The following is a 24,744-nucleotide window of genomic DNA, read 5'->3' as shown; positions in this document are numbered from 1 at the left end:
TGTTTTCGTCAAACTGGTATGGCAGCTTTGATGAGCAGCTGTGCTTCGCTTGAGAAAGAAAGAATTGGAGAATGTCCTGGAAGCTAGAATCTATAGAGCCTACTACTCCAGTTAATGTTAGACAGTCGTGACAGGAAAGCCAAAGGATTTCCCATTTACATTACCAGCGCCTGAACTGAGTAAGTTTATATGCTACTTGTACCAGTACAGGATCTGGACCAGGGCCAGGTCTGTAGTCTACAGCTCTTGTACCAGTGACCGCAGACAGAAGAGATTAGGCCCTACATTGTCAGAAAGCTCACATTCTCATACATCACCACAAACAAATGTTATCTTAACAAACTTGCTTTAGACCAAAGCGGCAGTTGTAACTTGTAGTCTTCTACAATTTTTACAACTGTCATTACAAAATCAAGCTCTACCGCTACGAAACTAGGCCCTACGTACGATTGAATAGCGACTGTTCTAGGAATGTGATAACAGGCGATGATGATATTGCAGCTGTCGTGCTCCACGGAAGAACGAATTACCGGTACGTGAAAGCCATCGTAGTTAGATCTACGTACAGCTCGATTGAATACCACTAGCGCACTGTTGTCACGCGCGTTCATGAATTTGACTGTAGAAAGGAGAAGTCGTTTTGCTTTATAAGTCTACAGCAGTTTAGAATCTATTTCTTGTACTGTAGGTCACATAATATAACAGACATTGACTTTTTCCTTCAGTAGGAATATAACACAGATTTCCCTTGGAAAGTTACACTTTTGTCTCGGAATACTATATTTTTCCTCAGCGCTACGCGCTTCAGAAAAATATAATAATCCTCGACAAAAATATGACTTCCCATGAGAATCTCAGATGTTATATTACACCTCTGGTAAGTCAATATCTGTATAATATCATATCTCTTATTGTTGTAATGCATGTGCAAATAAGTCTTTGACTGTTTCTGGTTGTCAGAATATTGTCAATACCATTTTGCTCTCTTATGACATACAAACATCCTGTTGCTGTTGAAAACTTAACTATCATTTTATCTCGACAGAGAGTCTTTGACACTTATAAGCAACTGGCTACACAAGTTATCATCTGAGCAGAAGTCATGAGCAATGAGCATGTGTGTATACAGGAGAAACAAGCAAGGGCTCTACCACTAAAAATTACAGGTGGCTAGACTTTTGAATACACTTCCATATTAACTTTTAATAAAATCCATAAAAAAATGCAGCCCATAGGCTACACACAAGACACCACCCAAAATATGGCCTGAGACACATAAAAGGCATAACAATGGGGGCAGCATCATCACAAACAATACAGGGTCTAAGTTTCACCATTTCTAAGTAGAGATAACATAGAAATGGTGTTCAAATTGAATTAAAAATCAATTGAAATCAGGGAGTTATAGATATGAAACTATTGGTACCAGGATTTTTTCCAACATTCTCCAGGACTTTGTCAAATATATCACTTACATATTACAGGGCATGTAAGGCACACATACATAATTTACAAAGAGTGGTATCTGATGATGGTAGATTGGCACAACCAACAAGCATTATCCTGAGGAAGCAGGTTTGTTTGCAAATTTGTTTTTTATTGATTTGTTAAAGGAGCAATAGTGAACTCAACCAATGGCCCAGAGCTGGTCTCACCATGGGGTACTGGTTGGCATGAGGAGTCAGGTACTTGAAGGCCCACTGCATGTTCTGGTGAACGGACAGCATCCTGGCAAACTGTGGACTCTGGTGGCAGCAGAGTCGCAGAAGGCCATAGTAGGCTGGCAGCATGATGCGGTTGAAGACCACCACTTCCTGGTCATCGTGGTCAGCTCTGGGGAAGGCAAAATGACATCATGTCATCAAAATAAATCATCATCTGACTCCAGCATCATACACACACTTTTACTTGTTCTCAAGAATTCAGTTCTTAGGCATGAATGTTCTGCTTTGCATCAAGCCACATCATGCAACCTTGCTGAAAGAAACTTAAATCCTGTGCTCCAGTGCCAGAAATAACAGCGTGGTATTCACTGGATTGATTACATACCATAGTTTCAATGAATATGGACCATTCATAATGTTCAAATCTTGGCAGAAGTTTCGGTAGCATTCTAATAACTCAAACAGTAGATAGAACTGTAATGACAGTGATCCACTTACAAAAATTCTTATTCTACAGGAGTGCAACATTTTGAAAATGTGCTACCTCTCAAATTAATGATCCCAACAAACTAGAGAATACCAAAATGTTACTCATATTCATACCTTATGGTACTAAAACAGCAAAGAAAGAAAACACACCCACAGTCCACCCTAAACAAGAGAAACTTTATAGGCTGTTTATGAAAAAAAATCCCATCTTTTCTTCTTCCATCTCTCTTCAATGGTAAGCAGAATGGGCAACACTTCTGAATACTTCTGATGATACAATGAAATACATCAATGTGAGGCAAATGCAGATCACTGAAAAAAGAAGCTTTTTGAGTGTTTGCAGTTAAGAAATTGATTGTATACTTAGCGATATTACTCCAATGTGTTTGATTGTCTTACAGGATGTAGTTGTAGGGGATGTGCTTCATGACCAGGGGATTGGTGATGATAAGATCCACATTCTCAGGGTAGTCCACGCAAGCATTATACCAAAACTGGAGCAGGGCCTGTTTCGGACAAAGAGTTGCAAATAACCAGCAGGGTGATCACACAGCACGTAACATTAAGAAAGAGTCTCTAACATCAACTGAAACCAATTTTTATCATCCCTGTTTTAAAAGAGGAAAATACTACGACAAAGTGATTGCATGTTATTAAAGAATGAAATGTGACATATCAAGCAATGACATACTGTCTTCAAATGATGTACTTTCAAAAGAGAAATGTTAACTTCAATCTTAAATTGCCAATGCTGGTCATCTAAATAAAATGTCACTCTTTAAACATACACACTTAAACCCCAGGAGTGAGACAAAGAAACAGCCACATTTCTGCTTACATAAAGAAGTAAATACCATTGCAAATGTTCCACTACTTTCATTTTCAGATAGCTACACAGACCAATGTGCTTTGTACCCCAAAATTACAATTTGATACTCTTCATACTCCACAAAGTAGACAAAATAGGGGGAAAAAAGGAATTACACGCTGCATGTCAATTTCTGCAATCCCATTTCAACTTTTTCTGCGCCAGTTTTAACTTTGCAGTATTTAGCCTTGGCACTGTGTTCTATCCAGCTAATGAAAGCACTAACCTGCTTGTTGTGATTGCAAGAGATGGGAGGTTCTGACAGCTTGGGCTGGTACAGGTTCCACAGATCCATGAAGTGGGCTGCAAACTAAGAGAATACAAGCAAAGGATGGCAAAAAGGACATGTAAATGTAAAACATTGGATTGTACATACAATCATTAAAAACATGTTGCTAATGTAGGTTTTCCCATACCCAACTACAAAATTATACATTGAGCTTTGCAGTATGGCGCACAAATATACTGTTGCTTTGCACGACTCACTACTCTAAACATTGCTATGAATGAGGCCTTTTGACATTTACAGTCCCCATTGACAACAAGCATGCTTCTTAAATGGTGCAAAGCAGAGGCATGAATTTCTGTTCCACATCCAATATCACATGAGTGTATAATACTGTGGCCCATCTTAAAATCTAAATACAATACAGATGTGCCAACATGGTTATCACACCTTCTCGGTTGTGATTCTGATTCGAGAAGTGACTTTGTGTATTGGTACACAAGTCTGGGATATTTGTCTAAACACAAATTGAATCATTCCTTCTACCTCAAATCACATTCATGATTTCCATGATATTAATATTTGTGCATGACAGGCAAAATGGGATAAATACAGTTCTTATAATAAAATTAACTACATCCTATGCAACGAACAAATACTGTTATAAAATAGCCATGTTATTTCAATGCATCATGTGGCATTCAACTTTTTTCATGCACTACCCAGGAGTGCAGAGGTTGTGCAAAATAAGTGATATACCACTCTCGTGATATTGCGTTGTTATGCGTACGACAAGCAGAAATAAAAACTTTTGTTCTCAACTGGATATTTGTGAGGGTGAACTGGCCTAGATTTAGACCTAAATCACACCAAAAAAATAAATAAATAAAAAAAATGGTGAGTAGTAAGTCATTTCATGTCCCCACGGACGAGGAACTCGCTGACCTAGTGGGCAAGATGGATAGAAACAACACCAAGAAGACCTTAAAAGTGGCACAAGAAAAATCACTTGGATTTGCAAAGTATTCGGGACAAATTTGGAAAGCCTGACTGACCCGTTTTTGAGCAAATTTTATGCCAGGAACTGAAAGGAGGATGGGACAAATTATAAGAAAAGAACTATGCAGACTCTACAATACGGAGTTCAGCATCATTATTTGGATAAGTCTGGCCTAGATATTACAGACAAGGTGAAATTTCCTCAATCAATCGCACATTTAACCCTAAAAAGACTGGGCTATTTTGGTAGCTCGAAAGACTGGGGGGGGGGGGGGGGGGGGCTAAAGGGCCCCCCCTTAAGATCTCGGCCGTGGATCGAGCGATCGCCGCGGAAATTTGCACAATGGTAGTGTGCGATGTAATCTACAAGATCGTATATTTAAATTTTCCAAAATAGTCTTCTTTTATTTTATTTTGATTAATTATGCTAATTTATGCGAGAAATCATACCTTTTTTATCTAAATCAGTAAATAAAGCTCCAAAAGTGCTCATTTTTGGTCTAGATATTCTTTGTAGCATTCTTAGCAAATGTACTTGAAAAAAAATTCGGTATCAAAATTAATTTCTTATCTATTTTATTGTTTTATGAATTTCTTATGTATTTCTTTGTTTTTTCGACCTTTTGTTTTTGTTGTTTTTTTCAGCAAAATTTGTGGCAGACCCTTTTTGAAGCATAATACTACTAAAACAAATTGATTTTAGCCATTGAGAGTAAAAATAAGCATATTTATATGAACCATGTGATAAAACTCAGTTTGTACTGACTTTGTACACAAAATCACATTTTTGAGCCATTTTCGGTCTCATGTGCATGTACAAAAAGTTATGTAACTTCAGAACCGTACCCCCGGGCGTCACAAATTTGGTGTCAAAATGTGCGGGAAACTCGAAAGAAAAAAGTCATAGAGCATCGCGGCGAGAGCATTGCGTGTTGCTGAGTAATCGCGCGAAATGTCGAGGGGGGGGCCTTTTAGGCCCCCCCCCCCAATCTTTTTAGGGTTAAGGCCACATTGGTAAATCTGAAAAAAAGAAGGTAAGGGTCACGTTTAACATAAGCCTGTAATCAGCAAAACGGACATGAAATTGATGCAGAACTCTGAGGAACTGGACATGACATCACCACACAGGCTGCAAAATAAAGTTTTCCTGGACATCATGACCTATTTTTGTAACCGTAGAAGGGAAAACAGTCGTGGGATGAAACCTGACGATTTAACGATAAGACAGACGTCGACACTGGCCTTACTTACATGTTAAAGAAAGACTGTCTCACAAAAGACAGAGAGGACCAGGATGAAGTGTCCAACAGTGGCAGGATGTATGCGATTCTGAATGATAATTCACGCCCCACAATGGAATTCCAGACTGTTGTCAGTAAACTATAAAACCCCAACTGCCCCTGACTCTGGAAAAGGTCAAAACCTAAAGCTCCCACTGATGGTTCTTCTCGGTATTTTAACAGCCTACTTGGAGTTAATACTATCGGAAACAAGCTCAAGTTGATATCTCATAATGCTGGATGTAGCCAAGTCTCCACAAATCACTCGCTTCGAACAATATACAAATGATGCACAGAATAGAGTGCGTTAGTGGAGGCGTAGCGCACTCGAGGGTATTTACAATTGTGAAACATGCACGAGGCGAAGCCGAGTGCATGTTGCACATTGTATATACCCGAGAGTGAGCTGCATCTCCACTAACGCCACGAAATAATCCTGTGCATCATTTGTTTTATAAAATGAGTCGAAAAATAACAGCATTTTTCACGTACCTTTGTGGGTCAATACCAGTCAACTACATGTAGCACTCGCTCGAGAGAGTACGAGTCGAGTCAAGCACGTCGCAGTCGCAAATCCTGCACATGTAAGTACTGTACGTATAAAAGAGTACTGTATACGTACGCCACATAATATGTACATGCACACAAGAAAGGCCGGCCGGCAGTCCGAACTAGAAGTTGTTTACAGGATTGACAGCGCGTATAGTAGCGCGCGACGCACTTGTAACAACTGATTTGAGTGCGCACTGGTACTGCAGTGCAATGGTACTAAAGTAATCAAAGCCCACGTGACTCATTTCAGCGCTTCCTATTGGCTACGTTCTTGAACCCATTTTATAACAACTATTAATGCATTGGACAGCACTGGGTTCAAGGCTAGAGACATAATGAGCGTAAGTGGTCACAAGAGTGAAACAAGCCTAAAACACTATAGCCGCAGAAGCGACACAAGAAAAAAGAGAAATGAGATCCTCGGCCAACAGCTCTACTGTGAAGGTACGACCACAACCACTTCTACCACTAGTTCCACATCTCCTTCCAAGAGCAAGACCAGATCTTTTGACACTGAGTAGCATCGAGACCAGTTGTGTGACTGTGATCACGTACAATCAAAAAACTGGCTTATGGCAACATTCCTGGTCCATCTTCCCAGCCGCAGTCAAGTATCGGAATCAGTTCATCGCAAATTCATCAACAACATAGCATCCACAAGCATTTGCATTTCCATGCTGGATGCAACGTTTACATCTACAATTAACTTTCACCATCACACTCAACTGTAAATACGTGCACACTCCACAAATGTAAATGCATTTTTGTGTTCAAAATTGGAGCTTTTCATAATCATAACTGTGTTTGGATTTTAACTAGATCTAGATCTATCTGGACGTGTTCAGGGGTTATATGGATTTATGCTCGACTTTGCAGCAAAATCATGACATGTGGAATCCCATGGACCTTTAAGTGAGAAAAGCTTATTTGTCATTTAGGACAGGGGTTGTATTCTGATCAATTATTTTAGACTTTGCCGTCTAGTTCTTAATATACGCATCAAATTTACCTAAAAATGAAATTGTCATTAAAAAATTTGTCTATCATTCATCGTGTAATTGAACTAACTTGTTAGACTGCCATTTCTTTTTATTTGTTATTCATCAGAACTAGACATTTTCGCGAGATGTTGTTTTCGCGAATTGACGCCGACACTAACATTAACGTACTATTAGCAGAGCGCATGGAGACATTTTCGCATGTTGTTAAAATCGCGATCCAACTGTGACTCTCGAAATTCGCGAAAATTAAACCCTTGCGAAAATAACAGCTTATACAGTACTTGCCTAGCAGCTCGTATGCAGAGGTAGCAATAATCTAAAGATTCCTCGCGTGCACTGCATTTACACTACCAATGAGAACCATTTGCAGGATATACTCACCTTCCTTTTCTCAGACCTAGATATCAAACAGTGGTTGAGCACAGCAAAGTAGGCAACTAGCTTGGACGTTCCATGGGCTGTCACATCTGTGTCAAAAAAGTAAGGAATCGTGAATCTCTGGTCATATGGAACAATCTCAGCAGACTGAACAATGCTTCATTTGCCTGGAATATCCAACTCAGTCTTACTCAACAGGTACAGACACATCTACAGGATCTCTGTTGACTCCTTACAGTACCTTCCTTATTAAAAGCATTGTGTGATTCATATGTAAATATGGTTAGAAAGTAATTGAGGTCTGCACACTATACAAATATCACATACACAAGAAAGACAATTAAAATCCAGATACAGGCACAGACACATCTATATGATTTCTTCTGACTCTTTACAACACCCTCTTTAAAAGTATTGTGTAATCCACATACATACGGTTACAAAAAAACTGAATTCTGCACACTCTACAAATATCACATATACAGGAAAGATATTCAAAATTCAGAATACCCATTGTCAGTCTTCACTACCTGATACCAACAGAAATATACAATCGTACCACATGGAGGAACAAAATGTTCTTTGTAAAATTGGTTTACGATTATTGTACATGGTACTAGAGCAATGTCAGGACTGCAGCTGTCTTACCAACATAGTGCTTGGCTCTTGGAAGTAGGGAAAGAAGGAGTGCATAGATCTGGTGGAGGACCAGAAGTGCCTCTGGTGCCAGCTGTGTGGGGACAGAAAAGATGAGAGACTCACAGATGAAAATACTCTGTCAGAGAACACATCCACACATTTCATTCAGTCACATCTCTTACCATTCACTCCTGATGCACAATACAAGAAACCTCCCAAAACATCACTGTATTCAGTTATTCCATACAGGTGAGAGTATTATCAAAATTAAATGTCATCTTACCGGTTGTAAAGACGTCATGGTGTATCAACTCGAGATAGACATACAAACAGAAAATATGTTGCCAATGGCATCCCTAATAAAGAGGGAAACACAGTAAAAACAGCTGAATGTCATCATTAGGGAAACACACGATACTGACGTCATCTTTCACAAACACAATGTATCAATGCTTATGACTATACACCCACACCATACATTAAAACATAGCTAAACAATTCTTAATGTATTTGTAGCCTACCATGCCTCCTAGTGTTGGAATAGTCATGGCAGTAGAAGTCAAAGGTGAGAATTATGTAGTGTTGGATGGTTGGTGACTTACCCTGATCTCTCTCTGTGGGCTGTGCAGGGACCTGGCTGACCGGAAGGACTGGCGGAAGTGAGGGTCAGGCACCAGGGAGATGAGAAGGAAGGCAGCAGCTGTTGGTAAAGACAGTATGAAGTTTGACTTACAGTTTTTCAGTTTGTCAGTCTTGTCAGCCAATAATGTAGTCATATTCACAAGCTTTGTACTGCTATTTGAAAATCCATTAAAAAATGAAAGGAAATTGAATTGATGCCATTAATTGAAGTGAAAATTATGGACAATTTTTCTCAATTTATTTCAAAATCTACAGACTGTCTCCATGAGCAACCTTTGAATTCAGTTTTCTGTCTCTCTTTTGTAAATTCCTACAAGACACATGAGCAGCTGCGATATTGGAGCATTTGTCTGTAGTTTGTTTGTCCTTTAAAGTGGTTGGGGGAACATTTGTCAGATTGTGAAAAGCAATTTTACACACCACCCTAAAAAGCATGTAGTGCCTTGTCTGAACACCTTTTATAAATCTTCTCCAATTACTGGTTTGTCGTATGGAAATTTTGCTTCATCCAGTAATAAACTTTACACACTACCATTCTTTCCATTTCCTAGTAGTCTTGGAAGAAGGTGAATCACAACTGGTAATTCATGGGCAAGGTGCCGTGTCAGCACAGACTCAAACTAACACTTCCATGACAAGGTATGAATTGACAGACTAAATCAATAATAAAGGGAAGGGAGATTGAATCATTGAAATGAAGTTAAAAGTTGTCTTCATGTAAAACTGAAACAGATCAGGTGAGCGGAATCAAGCCCTTGAATATCTAACTGGTCCTTGCAAACAAAGTTGCATCATAATGGGCAGTACATCACAACTTACAGTTTCTGACTCGGTTGTTTTGGTGTATGAGGAAGGTCTCTACCCATCTATCAATGTGGTGCAGCACCCAGTTGTGGGCAAGCTTGTTCCTGGGCACCTGGGCTGCAAGCCAGTCTAGTACTTGCTGGGGGTTGTACTCAGAGATCTACAGATATGGAGGAAACAACAAAACCATTTTTGTCAAAACAATAAACTTGAACTTGAGTGCAAATATATATGACTGTATAACAGTGTTGTGACATTGTTAAATAACCAGTTAATATAACAACAATGAAATAAAAGCATGTACCACATTTCTTTGATCACCATTAGATTTTTCTGCACTGTATAGGCCACTTGAATAATAATAATAATAATAATAATTGATATGATTTATATAGCGCCAATAGTTTCCCTCAGGGTCTAAAAAAAATCTAAAGCAGGAACTGAAGGACCTAATACAAATTTTGATATTTTGCTGATTTTGACTATCACTCTACAACTCAAATTTGTCGTTTATTTGACATACAAATGTACTTGAAGATCATTTCTGAATATGGCAATCCTGCTAATCTGCATGACCTCTGGGATCTTCATCAAAAACACCATTAAACATTCCCTTTCATATTTCTTTTTCAAAGCTGAGAGTATGAACTGTGATATCAAGAGTTCAAATTCACCCAGCACATAAATAGAGAATGAAACTCTTTGCTGGCTTTAATACAACATACACTGCAGGAACTATATCGTATGTAGGTAAATCACAATACAGACTATACACTGGCCAAGGAAGTCATGCCTTAAAAAGACTTACATCCCAGATCCTCTGGAGGATGATGGGTGTGAAGGAGGTGCAACCTGGAGGCACTGGTTCCACTAACAGGGAGAGCATCTTGAAGAATGGGATGCCAGCCTGCAAGATGGGAGAGATGAATGTTGTGCCAATATAAATATTACTCATTAATGAACAGAGGAGAGCTTGATATCAGCCACACTGTTGCTTCTTCTAGCACAGTCCTCATTTTTGGCAAAAAGCTTGTTCCAGCAAAAGAATTAAAAAAAAAAAAAAAATGTTTCAGAAAGTCGCAGTGCATACTCTAAGATAGATGTACTGTCATTCAAAAATGAAAGAGCGACTAGTTTTTGGAATTAATCATTCTATGTCTACAACATGATAAATCAATTACAGATTCTCTTTGGCAATTTTTGTCCAATCAAAATAGAGGTGATAAGAACTTAACTGCAAATTATTATATCATTATGAAATGAAAACAATGAAAACCTGAGTAACTTACATGACCTTAACAAACATAAAAAATACATTTTTTAAAAATATTTATGATTGCATTTACTGCTTCAAGCAGTGGTAATGCTATTACTACTGTACGATTGTAGGTATACATGTAAAGACATGACAGCATTCCTTGTAAAACTCACCTCTGGACTCAGCTTGCTGATGGCATTGAATATCATGGCAATGATCTGTAATGAAAAGATTGAGTAACACAAGACCAAAGCTGAAATGCTAGTGCTAATTCAGATGGATTCAAATATAATGGCTACATACATATAGAGAACCACACCATAGGTATTCCATCTTAAAATCATGCACACTTAACACTCACATGGCTCAGGTATTTAGAGTACCAATACATCCAAATAAAAATCACATGACACACCAAAAATAACAGCACTCTGAAAGTGGTAATTTTCTTCTCGAGCCATTCATTTCAGTAAATTCAGTGGTGAAATGAGTACATGAAGGTAACTCTGTCTTCCTGTATGAGGCTGAACTTTAGTTCTCATTGCTCATTGTTGGTTGTGGTAAAAAAGTTCATTTCAGTCAACACTATATCATCAACACAATTCAATTTATACTAAGTTTAGTTGCAATAGATGACTGTTCTGAACATATCTGAAAGTGAACATTTTTCAAAGTGCTGAGCACAGGCTTGTGAATGCCTGTCAAAATGTGCCCACATAGTACCTGTTCCGGAAGCTTTGGCGGGAACCTTGTTAGCCTTAGGATGAGGTTCCTCGTCTGCTGGAGGTTGATGTTGTCTCGGATTTGTTGGAAGAGGAAGGGGAAGCCCTAGAATAAATCAAAGGTATCATAACAATCATGATTGTAAGGCCCATTGTTTTCTCATTCAATGAAACAAGCACCTACTAGGGCTCCATAGTCACTGATACCATAGAACTGTGCATGCACCATTTGAAAACAATCCTAGATCTAGACTATGATCAAATCACTGCCAAATCTAATTACCTATGGTTTTTACCAGAACAGATTCATTATGAAAATTTCATCAAATTTCATTTATAACTTTCTGAGTCTTAACCTCGACATACAGACCAATAAACAAATGTCAGCAAAATGTATATTTACCTTCTTGGCAGAGGCAATAATAAATCTCTGCTTGATGGAAATAAGTTTGCCACAGTTTGCTGCATTGCAGGAAATTAGCTTTTATGTCATGCACTCAAAAGGTACCAAACTGTCAAACAAATAATGTAGTGAATAAAACACACGTATATACAACACACACACACACACAGACACACACACACTTACGTATAAAAAACATTGAGCATTTATTCATCTGTAAACAGATTGAACTACATACCTTTCCGCCAACCAAGACATTGTAGTCATTTGGGGACAACAGAAGCCTCCTGTCTGTGCGAGACGACTCCACCAAGTATGCAATGAGGGAAATCATCTTCTCCAGTGATGTAGGTTTGTATTTGTCCTCTGTCAGCGAAATGACGTCATCGTCATCATCTTCGTCATCATTCTCATCATCTGAGATCACCTCCACCTGTTGACATGTATAGTACAATGCTTTAATAATATGATTTTTTCCTATTATCATCTATATAGGACGTTTTAGCGGCGCATTAAAAACGTGTATTGTTGTCCGCTCAATTTTTACCTTTCAATATGAGAGCATACTAGTATTGAACAAAACGCATAGGCCAACGTATTAATTCCCCATAGGCTACCGTTGTTACTGGCCGTTCAAGAATACACCATATTTTGTCTTGTCTGTTGCGCGAGCGCTTGCCGAGTGCACAAACGCTTGCTATTAGTGCGCGAAATTTTGTTACAATTCACAAGCGCGCAAACATTGTGCTAGTTGCTTGCTTCATACGCAGTTTTAGGGGCTTCCCCTTTTCAGCGCTAGGATGGGACTGCTGAGTCAACTTCAAAGACGAGTAGAAGTAGGGCTACGGTATTTTTGTGCAGAACATGCTTTCTCTACATAATTGGAGAGGATAATTATATTGGCTGGCATTAATTCATGGAAAACCAGGGAATATTGCACTCGTTAGGGCTAATATTGCACTCATCTTCGATTCACGCAATATTGGCCCTAACTCGTGCAATATTCCCTAGTATCCCATTCATAGCCATCCAATATAATATAAATATTGGGTTTGGTGTCAGTAATTCAAGGGTTCAACAATATCAAGAGGTGATATCTTACTGACTGCAACACATCTTGATGTACACATGAAAAAAATCAGAGGTTTATGTAATGTTGTTTGAGCTCATCGACATCAGTGCATATGCAAAGAAAAGCCCCCTTAAGTTGAATTATCACTGCAAATTCATCTTAGGGTGATTTACCGATTTTTGGTGGTTTTTTTTTTCATGTACACATATTAGGAAATAAGTCATCTATCTAATATGTTGCTGAATATTGCATATGATGTCATGTTACCATGGCACTTGGGATGAGCATTTTCTTCTCTATAATTTCACCTGAGATAAATACCAGAATACTCACATAGTCAGCTGCCTTTGTGCCCAGATAGAAGTTGGCCATGATAGATATAGCTTCTATCGAGGTCAGAAACTGTGCCTGTATACAATAAAGTTGGAGGAAATGATCATGAATACAGACAAACCCCTTTTATTTTTTCACCACACAACATTAAAGGACAAGTCCACCTTCATAGACATGTGGATTGAGTGAATGCAGCAATATTAGTAGCACACATCAGTGAGGGTTTGTGGAAAATTGGACAACCCGTTAAAAAGTTATGAATTTTTGAAATTTCTGCTCAGTCACTGCTGGATGAGAAGACTACTACAGCCAGTGATGTCATATGTGTACAACGATATAAAGAAAACAAAGAAAATTCAACATATTTTCACTTTTCTCACACAATAACAGAATGCTTGACTTGCCTTTTTCAGAAGGCAGGGGGAATAATATTACCTTTAACATAGATCAGCGACAAGTCAAGGAAATGTGCACTTTTTTCAAAAAATAAAAATTTGTGAAATTCTCTTTATATTTTTCTTATATCATTGTACGCATGTGACATCATACACTATAGTAGTCTTCTCATCCAGCAGTGACTGTGCAGACATTTTAAGAATTCATAACTTGTGAATGGATTGTCCGATTTTCTCCAAACTTTCAATGATGTCTTCTAATAATATTGCTGCTTTCACTCATTCCATATGTATATGAAGGTGAACTTGTCCTTTAAATCAGAATTCATCTGAATGTGAAGTAAGTGCACTGTCAATACATGTACATCAGTGAAGTAACCTTTATAAGCTCATACAAGATATGCACCATATCTCTAACTGAAGTAAATGTTCCCATGCACACAATATCATTAGTGTGTGATGACAGTCTTGCTTTTGTTTCACTGTTGCATGAGCCATCAAATGAAGTCATGTATTTGCAATGAAATGTCCAATTGCACACAAAAAGAAAGGAACTACAGGTAAGATTAAAATGATCCAATATCTGATAACAAAGCATTGTTTTACTCAGCATTGATCAAATGATTTTTTTTTAAGTTCATTCTCCACAATATTTTATTGCATTTAGATATGAATGATATGATAACCCAATCATCTGTTCACTTGATAGAGATAAAGAGTAATCTGAGCAGGAATCTTACCTCATCTTCACCAATTTTGGCAAAGTCATAGAGCACAGAGAAGTACTCTGTTAGGTGCTTGCACTGTGGTCTCACTCCCATGGAAATCTGCAGAAACAATGCCATATGATGTTATACATCTGTTTTTACTTTGCACACCCCAGTTTCAACTTTGCTACCCTGCTCATAAACAAATCTTTAGCATGACACACAAGGTTATGACTCGTCCACCATGTGCTACTGAGAGCACATACTATGTAATTGTTTTTTTTTTGTTGTTACATTGCATGTCAGCAAATATCAGCACATCTATTATATATGACACAGCTCCAGTCTGCAAAAGGTTTATTAGCTTACATAAATTATTTAATATACATGTAATCATCATGAAGAGTATATTTAGATTTTCATGACTCAGCACATTTTAGACTGACTCATCGAAGCGGAGACAGGAATCTGACTGCCAATATTTCTTTGTTTTTTCATCCTAGAAATACCAACGGTGATTAAATCCCTGTTTCTATCGAGGTGGTTTTACCAAGGTGGCAATTACTGAAACATCACACAAGGCACTGACTTACTATGGACAGCAGCTTCTTGATGAACCTTGTCACACAGGAGACGTTTCCAATCTCTTCAGGTTGAATCTCACGTTCATCGTGACTGCAAGAAAAAAGGTCAATTTGAGTCACTATAAGATTTGTACAGTGGAGAATGTCCTGAAGAGATAGAAAGATACTGCTTCTTGGAAGTTCTGTTAAACAATGTCAAATGCTTCAATCTCATTATGTAGACCACGTATAAGAAAATTACTCTGGCCACAATCCTATTTATCACACTCATGCCAGGACATGAGCTTTTTTCTGATTGGACCACACTATATTTGATTTGTTTGATTTTTTTTTTTTTTTTTTTTTTGGGGGGGGCTTATTTTTCTGGCTTATTCATTGTTTCACATATGAAAATAAAAGGAGACAGAGAATTATTGATGCATAATCAAGCATTACTAGTCTTGTACTACTATGACAGTCGAGAATGCTTATTTGTTAAAGTTCGCATTGACCGCTTTCCTTGACAACACTCCACAAAAGATGAGACAAGATTTTACAAGACTTCAGACAAAAGATTAGAATACACTCAAACACAATCATCAATGCCCAAAATGGCAGCCCTCAGAGATCAAAATGTATCAAATGCAGAATAAAAAGACATATTGAAATTGAACATTTCAAGTCAAACACTGTCAGTTTCTATCCAATTAGCTGATTCGTTTAACAATAGTACTTCATAAGAATGTTCAATGCCCCTAAAATTTAATCTACTTTGGCATTAGATTTCATCCATGCATGATACAGAATGATTCAGTATGGACTGTATTGGGTTCAGCTCCCTTTCCCAGGATAATTAGCCACACAATACCAATAATTTGTCCAGCCTCTTTTCCAACTCAAGACTCACCCCTCGATGACTGCATGCAGGTAGAGTGGAGCATGTTTTTCTCTCAGCTGTCTGATGACATGAATGCACAGTCTCTGGAACAGCTGCAGAGGAAATCAACCAGCGTCATATTTAGAAGGCATGCATTTGAGTCGCTGCTTGTTTTCCATTTATCAATCAAAAGAGCTATTTGAAGACACTGTTACTGACTAAAACAGAGTAACAGCACATTCAGAAAACTTTGCTGATTTGAAGTTTCAATTTTCTTCATACTGACTGCCTCTGTATCTGTTTCAATATGATCAAACTTCCATATATATACCACAGAATTACTGACAAGTATTAATCTACATGTTCATATAAATGTGGATAAATTGTTAACTCATTTTGCCTCAATTTGTTTTTATGCTGGCGTCTACAATGTTCATTACACTAAATTTTCAACACCTATCTAGTCCAGTCATTCATGGAAGGCAAAGTGACAACCAACATCCATCCATCCTAAAAATTTCTATGAGATCTGTGGTACAAAGTGCAACAAATAGCAAGGTTTAATGTACTCATGGCACTCATACAGGAGTGGACTACCTAAAGATGGCTTTCACTTAAATATAACTAGTAACATGGATAGATCAAGAGCTTCTGAGAGCTGGGTGTGTTGGATATCACCTCCATTGGGAATTATCACACCTTGGTAGCTAAAGCTCAAAACACAAAGGAGGAGTAGGAAGGAAGGAGGACGCTACCTGTCTACACGTCTGAATGGGACACTTGATCAGGATCTGTTGCGGCCACCAGTCATCTGTAGCCATGTAGTCAAGGAACCACTGCAAACAAACAAATATGTTTAGGTCACTCTTCTTTTTTTTTCATTCAGAGCTAAACAATTATCTTGACTCTGGCAGATAGGCTGTACCATACCTATCATGCACCATTTCCCACACTCCAGCTTATTGTGGCTTTAGACTATGTTGTCCAACTAGTTGATCACACTAGACACGACAGATTCCTATTCCATTAACCTCAATTTGAATTGCTACTCCATGGGATTGCACTGTTTCATGTTAATCTAATAATTCATTTGCAGAGCCATAGAGAGACAAGACAATACAACTTGATACACTTAATATCAAGAAATTTGGTCACATTCAAAATCTTCAGTAAAGGTATAGTCACGACATATACCATACAAGTGCTAAAAATGTACCTCAAAGTACTGCTATTCTTTGATAATCCTAAGTTCCACTTTCATCACCACAATCCTGACAAAGACTATGTATAAAGAGGTATTGTACGAGTGAAAGTTTTTATTTCAATCCAGGAGTGATAGAAAGACTGGTGATTACCTCACAAGCGAGAGTACAGGTGTGGAACTGGTTGGTCATGAGCTCCATCCACTGTTTGGTGTTTGGTTTCTCCTTGGAGTGAATGAGTGTCTCCAGCATGAATGATGTTGTCAGCTGATGGGGGAAACATAAATGGATATTTTGATTCATTGGATTTTGTATTATCAAAATTATGAATGTCATTTCATTCAGACGCAGGGGAGCACTACAAACACAACAGTTCTACAGCTTGTATTTCTTTCTGCTTCTAGATAGACACTATTGTTATGACTGAATACACATGTAATATCTCATTGTTATTGTGTCCATAAGTTATATATAATCATCAGGCAAATTAGTGAATACAGAGACGGTCTTCATGGAATTCATTTAATTTCAACCAGAATACAGGTAAATGATCAAGACTCAGCCAAAAAAGATGTCCTCAATGAAATTTCAGATTTACCAGACATTGGTCACTAAATTCTGACAAAAGGAAAATCTCTTGGTGGAGATTTGAAGCCTAGTTGATTGTTGATGTTGAGTTTCATTGTTCACTTTATGTGGAACAACTGTAAGTTCCCTCCAAAGGACTAGGCGATAAGATAGAGTGCCTTTGTGTGGACCACTGTTGCTGCCAGTGGGTCCAAACCAGGAACCTCAAGATGGAGGAATAGCAGTTTTATTCACTCAACCACAATGGTCTATCAGCTTAGTACAGCTGTAATGGAAGTCATTTGTATTCTCCCTTCTCAGATTTTTTTTTTTCTTTGACAAAATGAAAGTGATATGAAAAAGACAACATTAATCCCAACATCTGGCATGAACAGCTGACCTCCATGTGGGACAACATAGCAGAAGAAGCCCTTGGGTTTTTTCTTTCTTTCTTGATATAAAGATTTAAAGGCAACACAAGTTAGTGACAACAGCACAGCAGTACAAGTCTTAACCGAGATTTGAGATTTGTATATCTTTTTTTTAAATTCATGAAATACATGATCTTTTGGACATAATTGTTGACAAAATAAAATCTCTGGTGCAAGAGACGCACCTTTGAGGCGATGACTTGGACGTCCTGAGGGTCAGGGAGAGTGGCCGGCAAGAAGTTGCAGACCTGCCACATGAAGTTCATGTAGTTGAGGTCAAAGATGTAGCTATCCTGCAGGTACCTGGTGTTGTCCTCCCAGATCCACTGAATCACAGGAGAGAATACTCACAGTCACTTTAAGAAAATATGATTTTCTTCAAGGATTGTTGGGACAACAAAGTTTGCAGAGTTTAGGTGCTAGCTCTAGTAGCTTTACAGATGGGAGGAATTGTAAGATGAGATTCAGTTGCAGAGCAACAGAGGGGCTGAGAAAACTAGATACCACATACCTGCAGTGCCAAGGTCAACATGGAATTGATATGTGCATGGATTTCTTTGTCTACCACAGTTGTCACTTCATGAACTAATTTTGCTTATGAATGTGTTTTATTGCCCAGGAGAAAATCAAATCTGTTATCAAACAAGTTTTTGTAGAATTTCACATAAATATGTTTCATGGCGACTTGCAAATGAGCTGAAAATAGGAAAGATGGCAACATTAAATGCCAGGGCAGCCACTGAAATTTTCTATTTCAAGGAGGAAGCAGATAATTTCATCAAAAAGAATATAACACAACTAATATATAAAATGAAAATCTGATAATAAGAAAATACAGTCACAATATGGCAAACAGGTATATATGCACATCTTCAAATAGACAGAAACAGAGCATAAATCTACCTCTCCCACTTAGCACTGTAACTGGTCATTGAATAAGTCTTTTCACTTGCATATCTTGCCATTCAAAACTTTCTATACGAGATGCGTACATTTACATCCGGTATTCATATTATGATATAGACAGAGCACAAATATTAACATTTCTAGGGACCAGATGCATAGTAATGTAACACATCTCCCCTGGAAAATTTCATTTACACTGCTACATTTTCACTTTCAGTTATTATCTATGCACTGAGCTGATGAATCTAGCATGACTCTTACTGGAGAGTTTGGCAAAGTTTTCTCACCTCAGCTATTTCTTTGGGCAACTCAGTGGCAGTTTTTTCTGCAATCTCCATGGCAGAAGATATCCTTCTTTTCTCCCTTGATTTGTCATTGTCTGGTTCACACTGCTTGTAAAACAGCATGTATGCACTGTGTGTCTGTTAAAAGAAGAGGACAAAAGATAGACATAGACATTACTGCCAATAAAATTCAGTGACACTATCAATTACAGCTCAAGAGAGCACATATTATGCAAAATTGAGCCTGAAAGCAATGGCCTCAATGAAAGAACATACTCCAGATTGCAAAAACTTTCACATATCACTACTTGCAATTAGTCAGAGCACGCACATCACAATCTGCCATATGTGAATGATTTAGCGTACTAACTGCATTCCATTATTTTGATCATGTTTTGCGCATTTAATCCATATTCATGCAAGACATGGATGTATTATACATCTCCTGCTCAGGGGGGTGATGTGGCTCAGCCTGTTTGCCTCACAATCCAAACGACTCTGCTTTGACTCCCACCAAGTCTAGATGAGCAATGTTGTGTGTAATCATACCGTCCCCTCTCATACTGTAAGATGCAAAACAATCTGTTCCTTGGACAAGACATTAAATGGAGGTCCTGTGTGTGTGAGTTAGTCACAAATTGTGCTTATGAAAGATCCCATTTCATTTATTCATCTCAAAGAGCAGGGTGCAAACCTGGTGAAGTGGTCCACCCACCCACCCACACAAGATATTGGGTGAATGATGTCGACCCCTCGCGGTTCACCCCTGGTGACTACCAACAGTCTGTATATAGCATCCAGCAGGCACATTGTGCCATACGAAAAAGAAGAAGACTGCTCACTTAGGTATCGACAATATAAAGTACTTATATGACAAATTACCTTTTCGAAGGAAAAATCCATGTACTTGTCTGTAACAGAATCGTACGTCTTGGTCTGAGGAAAAAAAAGGAAGATATTGAAGTCAATGTGAAAGAGAACCTACCACACTGTACTTTATTACAAACTAGAAATATTTCTAGAAGTAATGGAATCATTCAGACCTTTTCCATGGATGGACAATGTCTGTATCAACATAGCCAGTGTGATTTTAACACTATAGCAATAAGCTGTAAGTGCTTATGCATACCCAACCTACTATTTTCAACTCGGCATTTGTAAATGAGGGGAAAATCACAATACTTGCTCCAGGCTATAATACAAAATCACTGCATGTCACTCTATACTGTCATAAGATTAGGAAGCTGTTTTGAAAGAACTGCAATGTGATGAGATGCCACCAAAGAAAACAAAAAATCGGCCAGTGCAGATCAGAAACTGAGAGCGGTCAATATGTCTATGAACTGAAAAAGGTAAATGTTTATGTATACAAAAACTTGTGTGCATGACAGAAGCATATTTCATACATAGAGTTCAATCTTGATGTTCCTTGGTTATTCTGTGAAACACTTCTAATTCTTCACTCTAATAATTTTCCATGAAAATAAATGAAATGCAACAGATTCAAAGAAGAAGGAATTATCTGATGCGGTCCTGGATGAAGCTGTAGTAGTGACCGCCGTCTGCTGTCCCTGTGTGCACAGTAACCCCTATCAGGTCATACAAGTAGCTCTGGTGCTGGCCACTGCTGCCGGATGGTGTATCTGAGTATACAAGGGGTGTACATCACAGAAAGGATCTTGAGCAATTTGATACTATTCATATACAGTGAATTTAGACCAAAGTTACGGAGAGGGAAATGCATCCAATAAATCAGCATTTGCAAAGAGTGGAAGCATGTGGCATGATCCCCATTCCATAAAAAAAAAACCACACCAGTAAAGTTGCACCTAATTGACCAGAAGTCCAATTCACAATAGAAATAAGAATGTACTGTACCTTACCTAACTTGGAAAAAAAAATGCACTTATATATAACAGTGTCAGATGTTGTTCAGTATGTCACAAAATGTGAAATAGATTTCTGTATTACACACTTTAAATTCAAATCAACTCAAATTCAAGTGAAAACATGCAGACTCAAAAACTACAGACACACAGTATCATTTCCTCATGTTTAACTGATAGTGCTTCTGGTTGTCTTATATTTCAGAGGATTCATCTTGTCAGATTCTGCTCACCCGTTCCCCGACCCTTGTTGATTAGCATCTCCTCGGTGTAGCCGGACATGTCCAGTTGTCTTGGGAATGAAAAGTGAGTGTTGACCTTCTCCTTCATCATGGTGACCATGTTGAAGGTGTAGCGCATGGTGTTGAAGGACAGGATCTTGGGTAATTGTCTTGAAGCAGGCCCTGAGCATAGAGTCAGATAGCAGCACATAAGGACATGTTTGTGACTACACCAAGACAGTACTCTCCTAGGTCTACTAAAGCTAGCATGACACTTACATGTATTATACTGTCATTCTACTTCAGTGAAATGTAGCTCCCTCTCTATAGCTATGATTCTGAGAGGCAAATGTGTTTGTTTCATACCCATTCACTTACAGGTCAACAATTACAGAAAGGCCTCTATGAGAGTGGCAAGATAGAGTTGCTCTCTTTGTAGACATGGAAGTGCAGGTCAAATGATTAGATTTTCATCTGTATCCATTATAAAGAAATAATGTTACGCCTTCATTCTGTTGTTTATTCACAGAAATTTACACTGGGTGTTCTTCAAGTAAAGGATCCTGTGTGATATTGAGCAGCAACTGACAGACAGAAAAATCTCATGGGGATTGTGCAAACATCACACGAGTATTGTTAGATCACTGTTCAGGGCTTCACACTCACCTCTTCTCAGCTCTGACTTTCTTCCCGCACTGGGAGCATGTGTACATGTTGTCACCTTCTAGTGTATCCTTGACCGTCACCTCATCCAGGGATTCCTGATGGTAGAGTGTGTAGAATGAATAGTGGAGCATTAACCCTCTAGGCACAACTACATAAGAATACTATGAACACCTTAAACAATGAACTTTGCCAATAGTATGGACATAGTTTTTGGAAGTGTAACAAATGAAAGGAATGTCCATGTATTCCTGGGTTAAACATGTCAATATCAGAACAAAAAGTTCATTCTACGGTAGTTACAATGTTTCCTCTTCCTTTACTGCAAGCAAGAAATTGATCAAAAGTTTGTGATTTCGTCGCTCACATACATGAGCAGCATCATACAAGGCAAGTGCCAAAATGTGTCTCGCCCATTCGCGTAGAAGAAATTAATGCTTTTCTAAATCCCGGAATTTCATTGACCCCCACCTATGACCTTTTGACCTTGTGGTGACCTTCAACTCCCCAAGGGACATTTACCAGCCAAGTTTGGTCACAAATGGACATAGGGATCAAAAGTTATGAGCCATAATGGAAATGCGCCATAAAATCTCAACATTGGGCCCTAAAAGTTTGTTGACCCCTGTCTGTGACCTTTGACCTTGTGATGAACTTCATCTCCCCAAGGGACACCTACCATCAGTTTGGTCACAAATAGACATATGGATCAAAAGTTTGAGCCATAATCAAAACGCGCCGTAACAACTTAACATTGGGCCCTAAAAGTTTGTTGACCCCTGTCCGTGACCTTTGACCTCGTGGTGACCTTCAACTTCCCAAGGGACATCTACCATCCAAGTTTGGTCACAAACGGACATATACATCAAAAGTTATGAGCCATAATTGAAACGCGCCGTAAAAACTTAACATTGGGCCTTAAAGTTCATTGACCCCTGCCTGTGACCTTTGACCTTGAGGTGACCTTCATGTATGGTAAATTGTGTAACTTTGTATAACCACTCTTCCCTCCAAGTTTAATTGAAATTAAAGTCCTCAGTAGAGAGATATTCAAGTTTTTGTAGCATTACGGACGGACGATCGATGGACTGACAGACGCCGCAGGCGATCTCTTAGTCTCCCCGCACCTCTGGTGGGCTCGACAACAAATCAGTTGAAGTAGCCGATGAGTGCAAGACATTGTCAAGATGACGAGCCATAAATTTCCAATTTCAATATGTTCTTTTATCACCACTTTATCCCCTAAAGCAATGATCAAAGAATAATAAAAAAAATGTTTCCAATAGATATCTCACAATCTAAATAGTACTGGCAGAAGCAGACACATTACACGAGGGCTGCTGAATCCCTGGCACACAACCTTTTTATACAGCACACAAATAGATACAGACTTTGTACACAAACAGCCCACTCTACAGACAATGCTGACATGTCCATTGCAACAGAATGGAGTCTGCTGTCCTCACACTTACATAAAGATTCTTCATGTCGGCGACCTGACATCTGACTGTGAAGAACTCTTCCGTCGTCTGGCTTACATGAGGGCAGTCCTGAGTGGAAACAAGGAGTCAGGTATTACAGTAGCCATAAAACAATTGAGAGACCATCCAACAGGCTGCCATTGTTTACAACAGTATAGTAGACTTGAAGAGAGCATCAAGCTGTTCTTGGTGCGATGAAAATTCTTTCATGTACAAGATTATTACAGGACAGACCATTTTGCTGAAACACAAAAATTGCAAACAAACCTTAAAGGGAATCTCTCCTCTAAAATTTGAGAGGTGTGAGAGCATGTCCTAAGAACTCTAGAGAAAATTCTATCCCATCACAAAAAATGTCCAAAACTGTGAAATATTAATTCTAATGAATCAGCACGGACTAGTGCGTACTGCAATAGTAGCCGGATCTGAAAATAGTAGCCACACGTAGACCATCGGTGTGTGCACATTTCCTTCGTTCGCCTCCATCTGCACACAGCTATATCGAATACTGTCTATCAGTATCGCCTCATCGAGCCATATTATGCATCCGCACGAGTAGATGCTGCCGCAGCTGCCTGGTCAGTGGCCCGGCGCAGCAGCACCAACCTAGCTGCGTACATGGACATTTGCGTGCGTTTGCATGTTTTGAGAGTATTGTAGTACACTGATTGTACAGAAAATTATCAAACTACGCAATCGAATGCAGTCGATAATGCCAAACAACTACTCTTAGATCAAGGCGCATGTAATTTTTTGGCATTTCAGAGATTGCTCTATGTCTCTTTATAAATTGCTATATCTCAGTATGAGAGTAATGTTGCACTCTTATATTTGATAGGGATATCACCAGTACAATAACCTACAATGTCAAAAAACTAAATTTCTGTGTACAGATACACTTAAATGCTAGAAATTTTTCCTGACAAGTAATAGGTTTGCTGGCAGCTTGTTAGAAAGAGCAGTGAGAAATGCGCTCAAACCATATTCCACGTAATGTAATTGGTAGAAATGGGTCAACAGGACAGCTCCATACTATGTCACTAGAGAAATATAGCGACAAAGTTGAATAGACCAGCCTGTTGTTAAAGAAGTACTAGCACTCATTTGATGAAAACAAATATTCACTGATAAGGACAGGTTTTCACAAAAACCTTCATTCACAATAGTGGCAATTTTCTCTGAAGGAATTAACAAATGTTGACATGAACAAATACCTGAAAATACATGCAAG

The 24,744-nt window shown here is 38.5% G+C and overlaps 1 protein-coding gene and 1 pseudogene across 1 annotated transcript in view; one reads left to right on the top strand and one right to left on the bottom strand.

Moving 5' to 3' along the window:
* Positions 1–24,744, bottom strand: part of LOC139733134 (ubiquitin carboxyl-terminal hydrolase 34-like) — a 118,785-nt gene that overhangs the window by 16,366 nt on the left and 77,675 nt on the right. The window contains 26 exon segments of the mRNA XM_071643975.1: positions 1,656–1,833; positions 2,553–2,659; positions 3,248–3,331; positions 7,461–7,546; positions 8,106–8,187; positions 8,699–8,796; positions 9,558–9,702; positions 10,351–10,449; positions 10,974–11,018; positions 11,524–11,628; positions 12,164–12,358; positions 13,331–13,405; positions 14,466–14,552; positions 15,026–15,107; positions 15,903–15,985; positions 16,628–16,708; positions 17,228–17,341; positions 18,258–18,398; positions 19,266–19,400; positions 20,145–20,198; positions 20,489–20,520; positions 20,792–20,905; positions 21,382–21,535; positions 21,537–21,552; positions 22,036–22,130; positions 23,505–23,582. Of these exon segments, the coding sequence (XP_071500076.1) occupies positions 1,656–1,833; positions 2,553–2,659; positions 3,248–3,331; positions 7,461–7,546; positions 8,106–8,187; positions 8,699–8,796; positions 9,558–9,702; positions 10,351–10,449; positions 10,974–11,018; positions 11,524–11,628; positions 12,164–12,358; positions 13,331–13,405; positions 14,466–14,552; positions 15,026–15,107; positions 15,903–15,985; positions 16,628–16,708; positions 17,228–17,341; positions 18,258–18,398; positions 19,266–19,400; positions 20,145–20,198; positions 20,489–20,520; positions 20,792–20,905; positions 21,382–21,535; positions 21,537–21,552; positions 22,036–22,130; positions 23,505–23,582 (2,565 nt within the window).
* LOC139733126 (uncharacterized) lies at positions 4,142–5,815 on the top strand (annotated as a pseudogene).

This window comes from Diadema antillarum, unplaced genomic scaffold (genome assembly GCF_040938485.1).
Source record: "Diadema antillarum isolate AM-2024a unplaced genomic scaffold, OU_Dant_1.0 seq00000461_RagTag, whole genome shotgun sequence".
Taxonomy (NCBI): domain Eukaryota; kingdom Metazoa; phylum Echinodermata; class Echinoidea; order Diadematoida; family Diadematidae; genus Diadema; species Diadema antillarum.
This window is presented reverse-complemented; position numbering and strand designations above follow the sequence as displayed.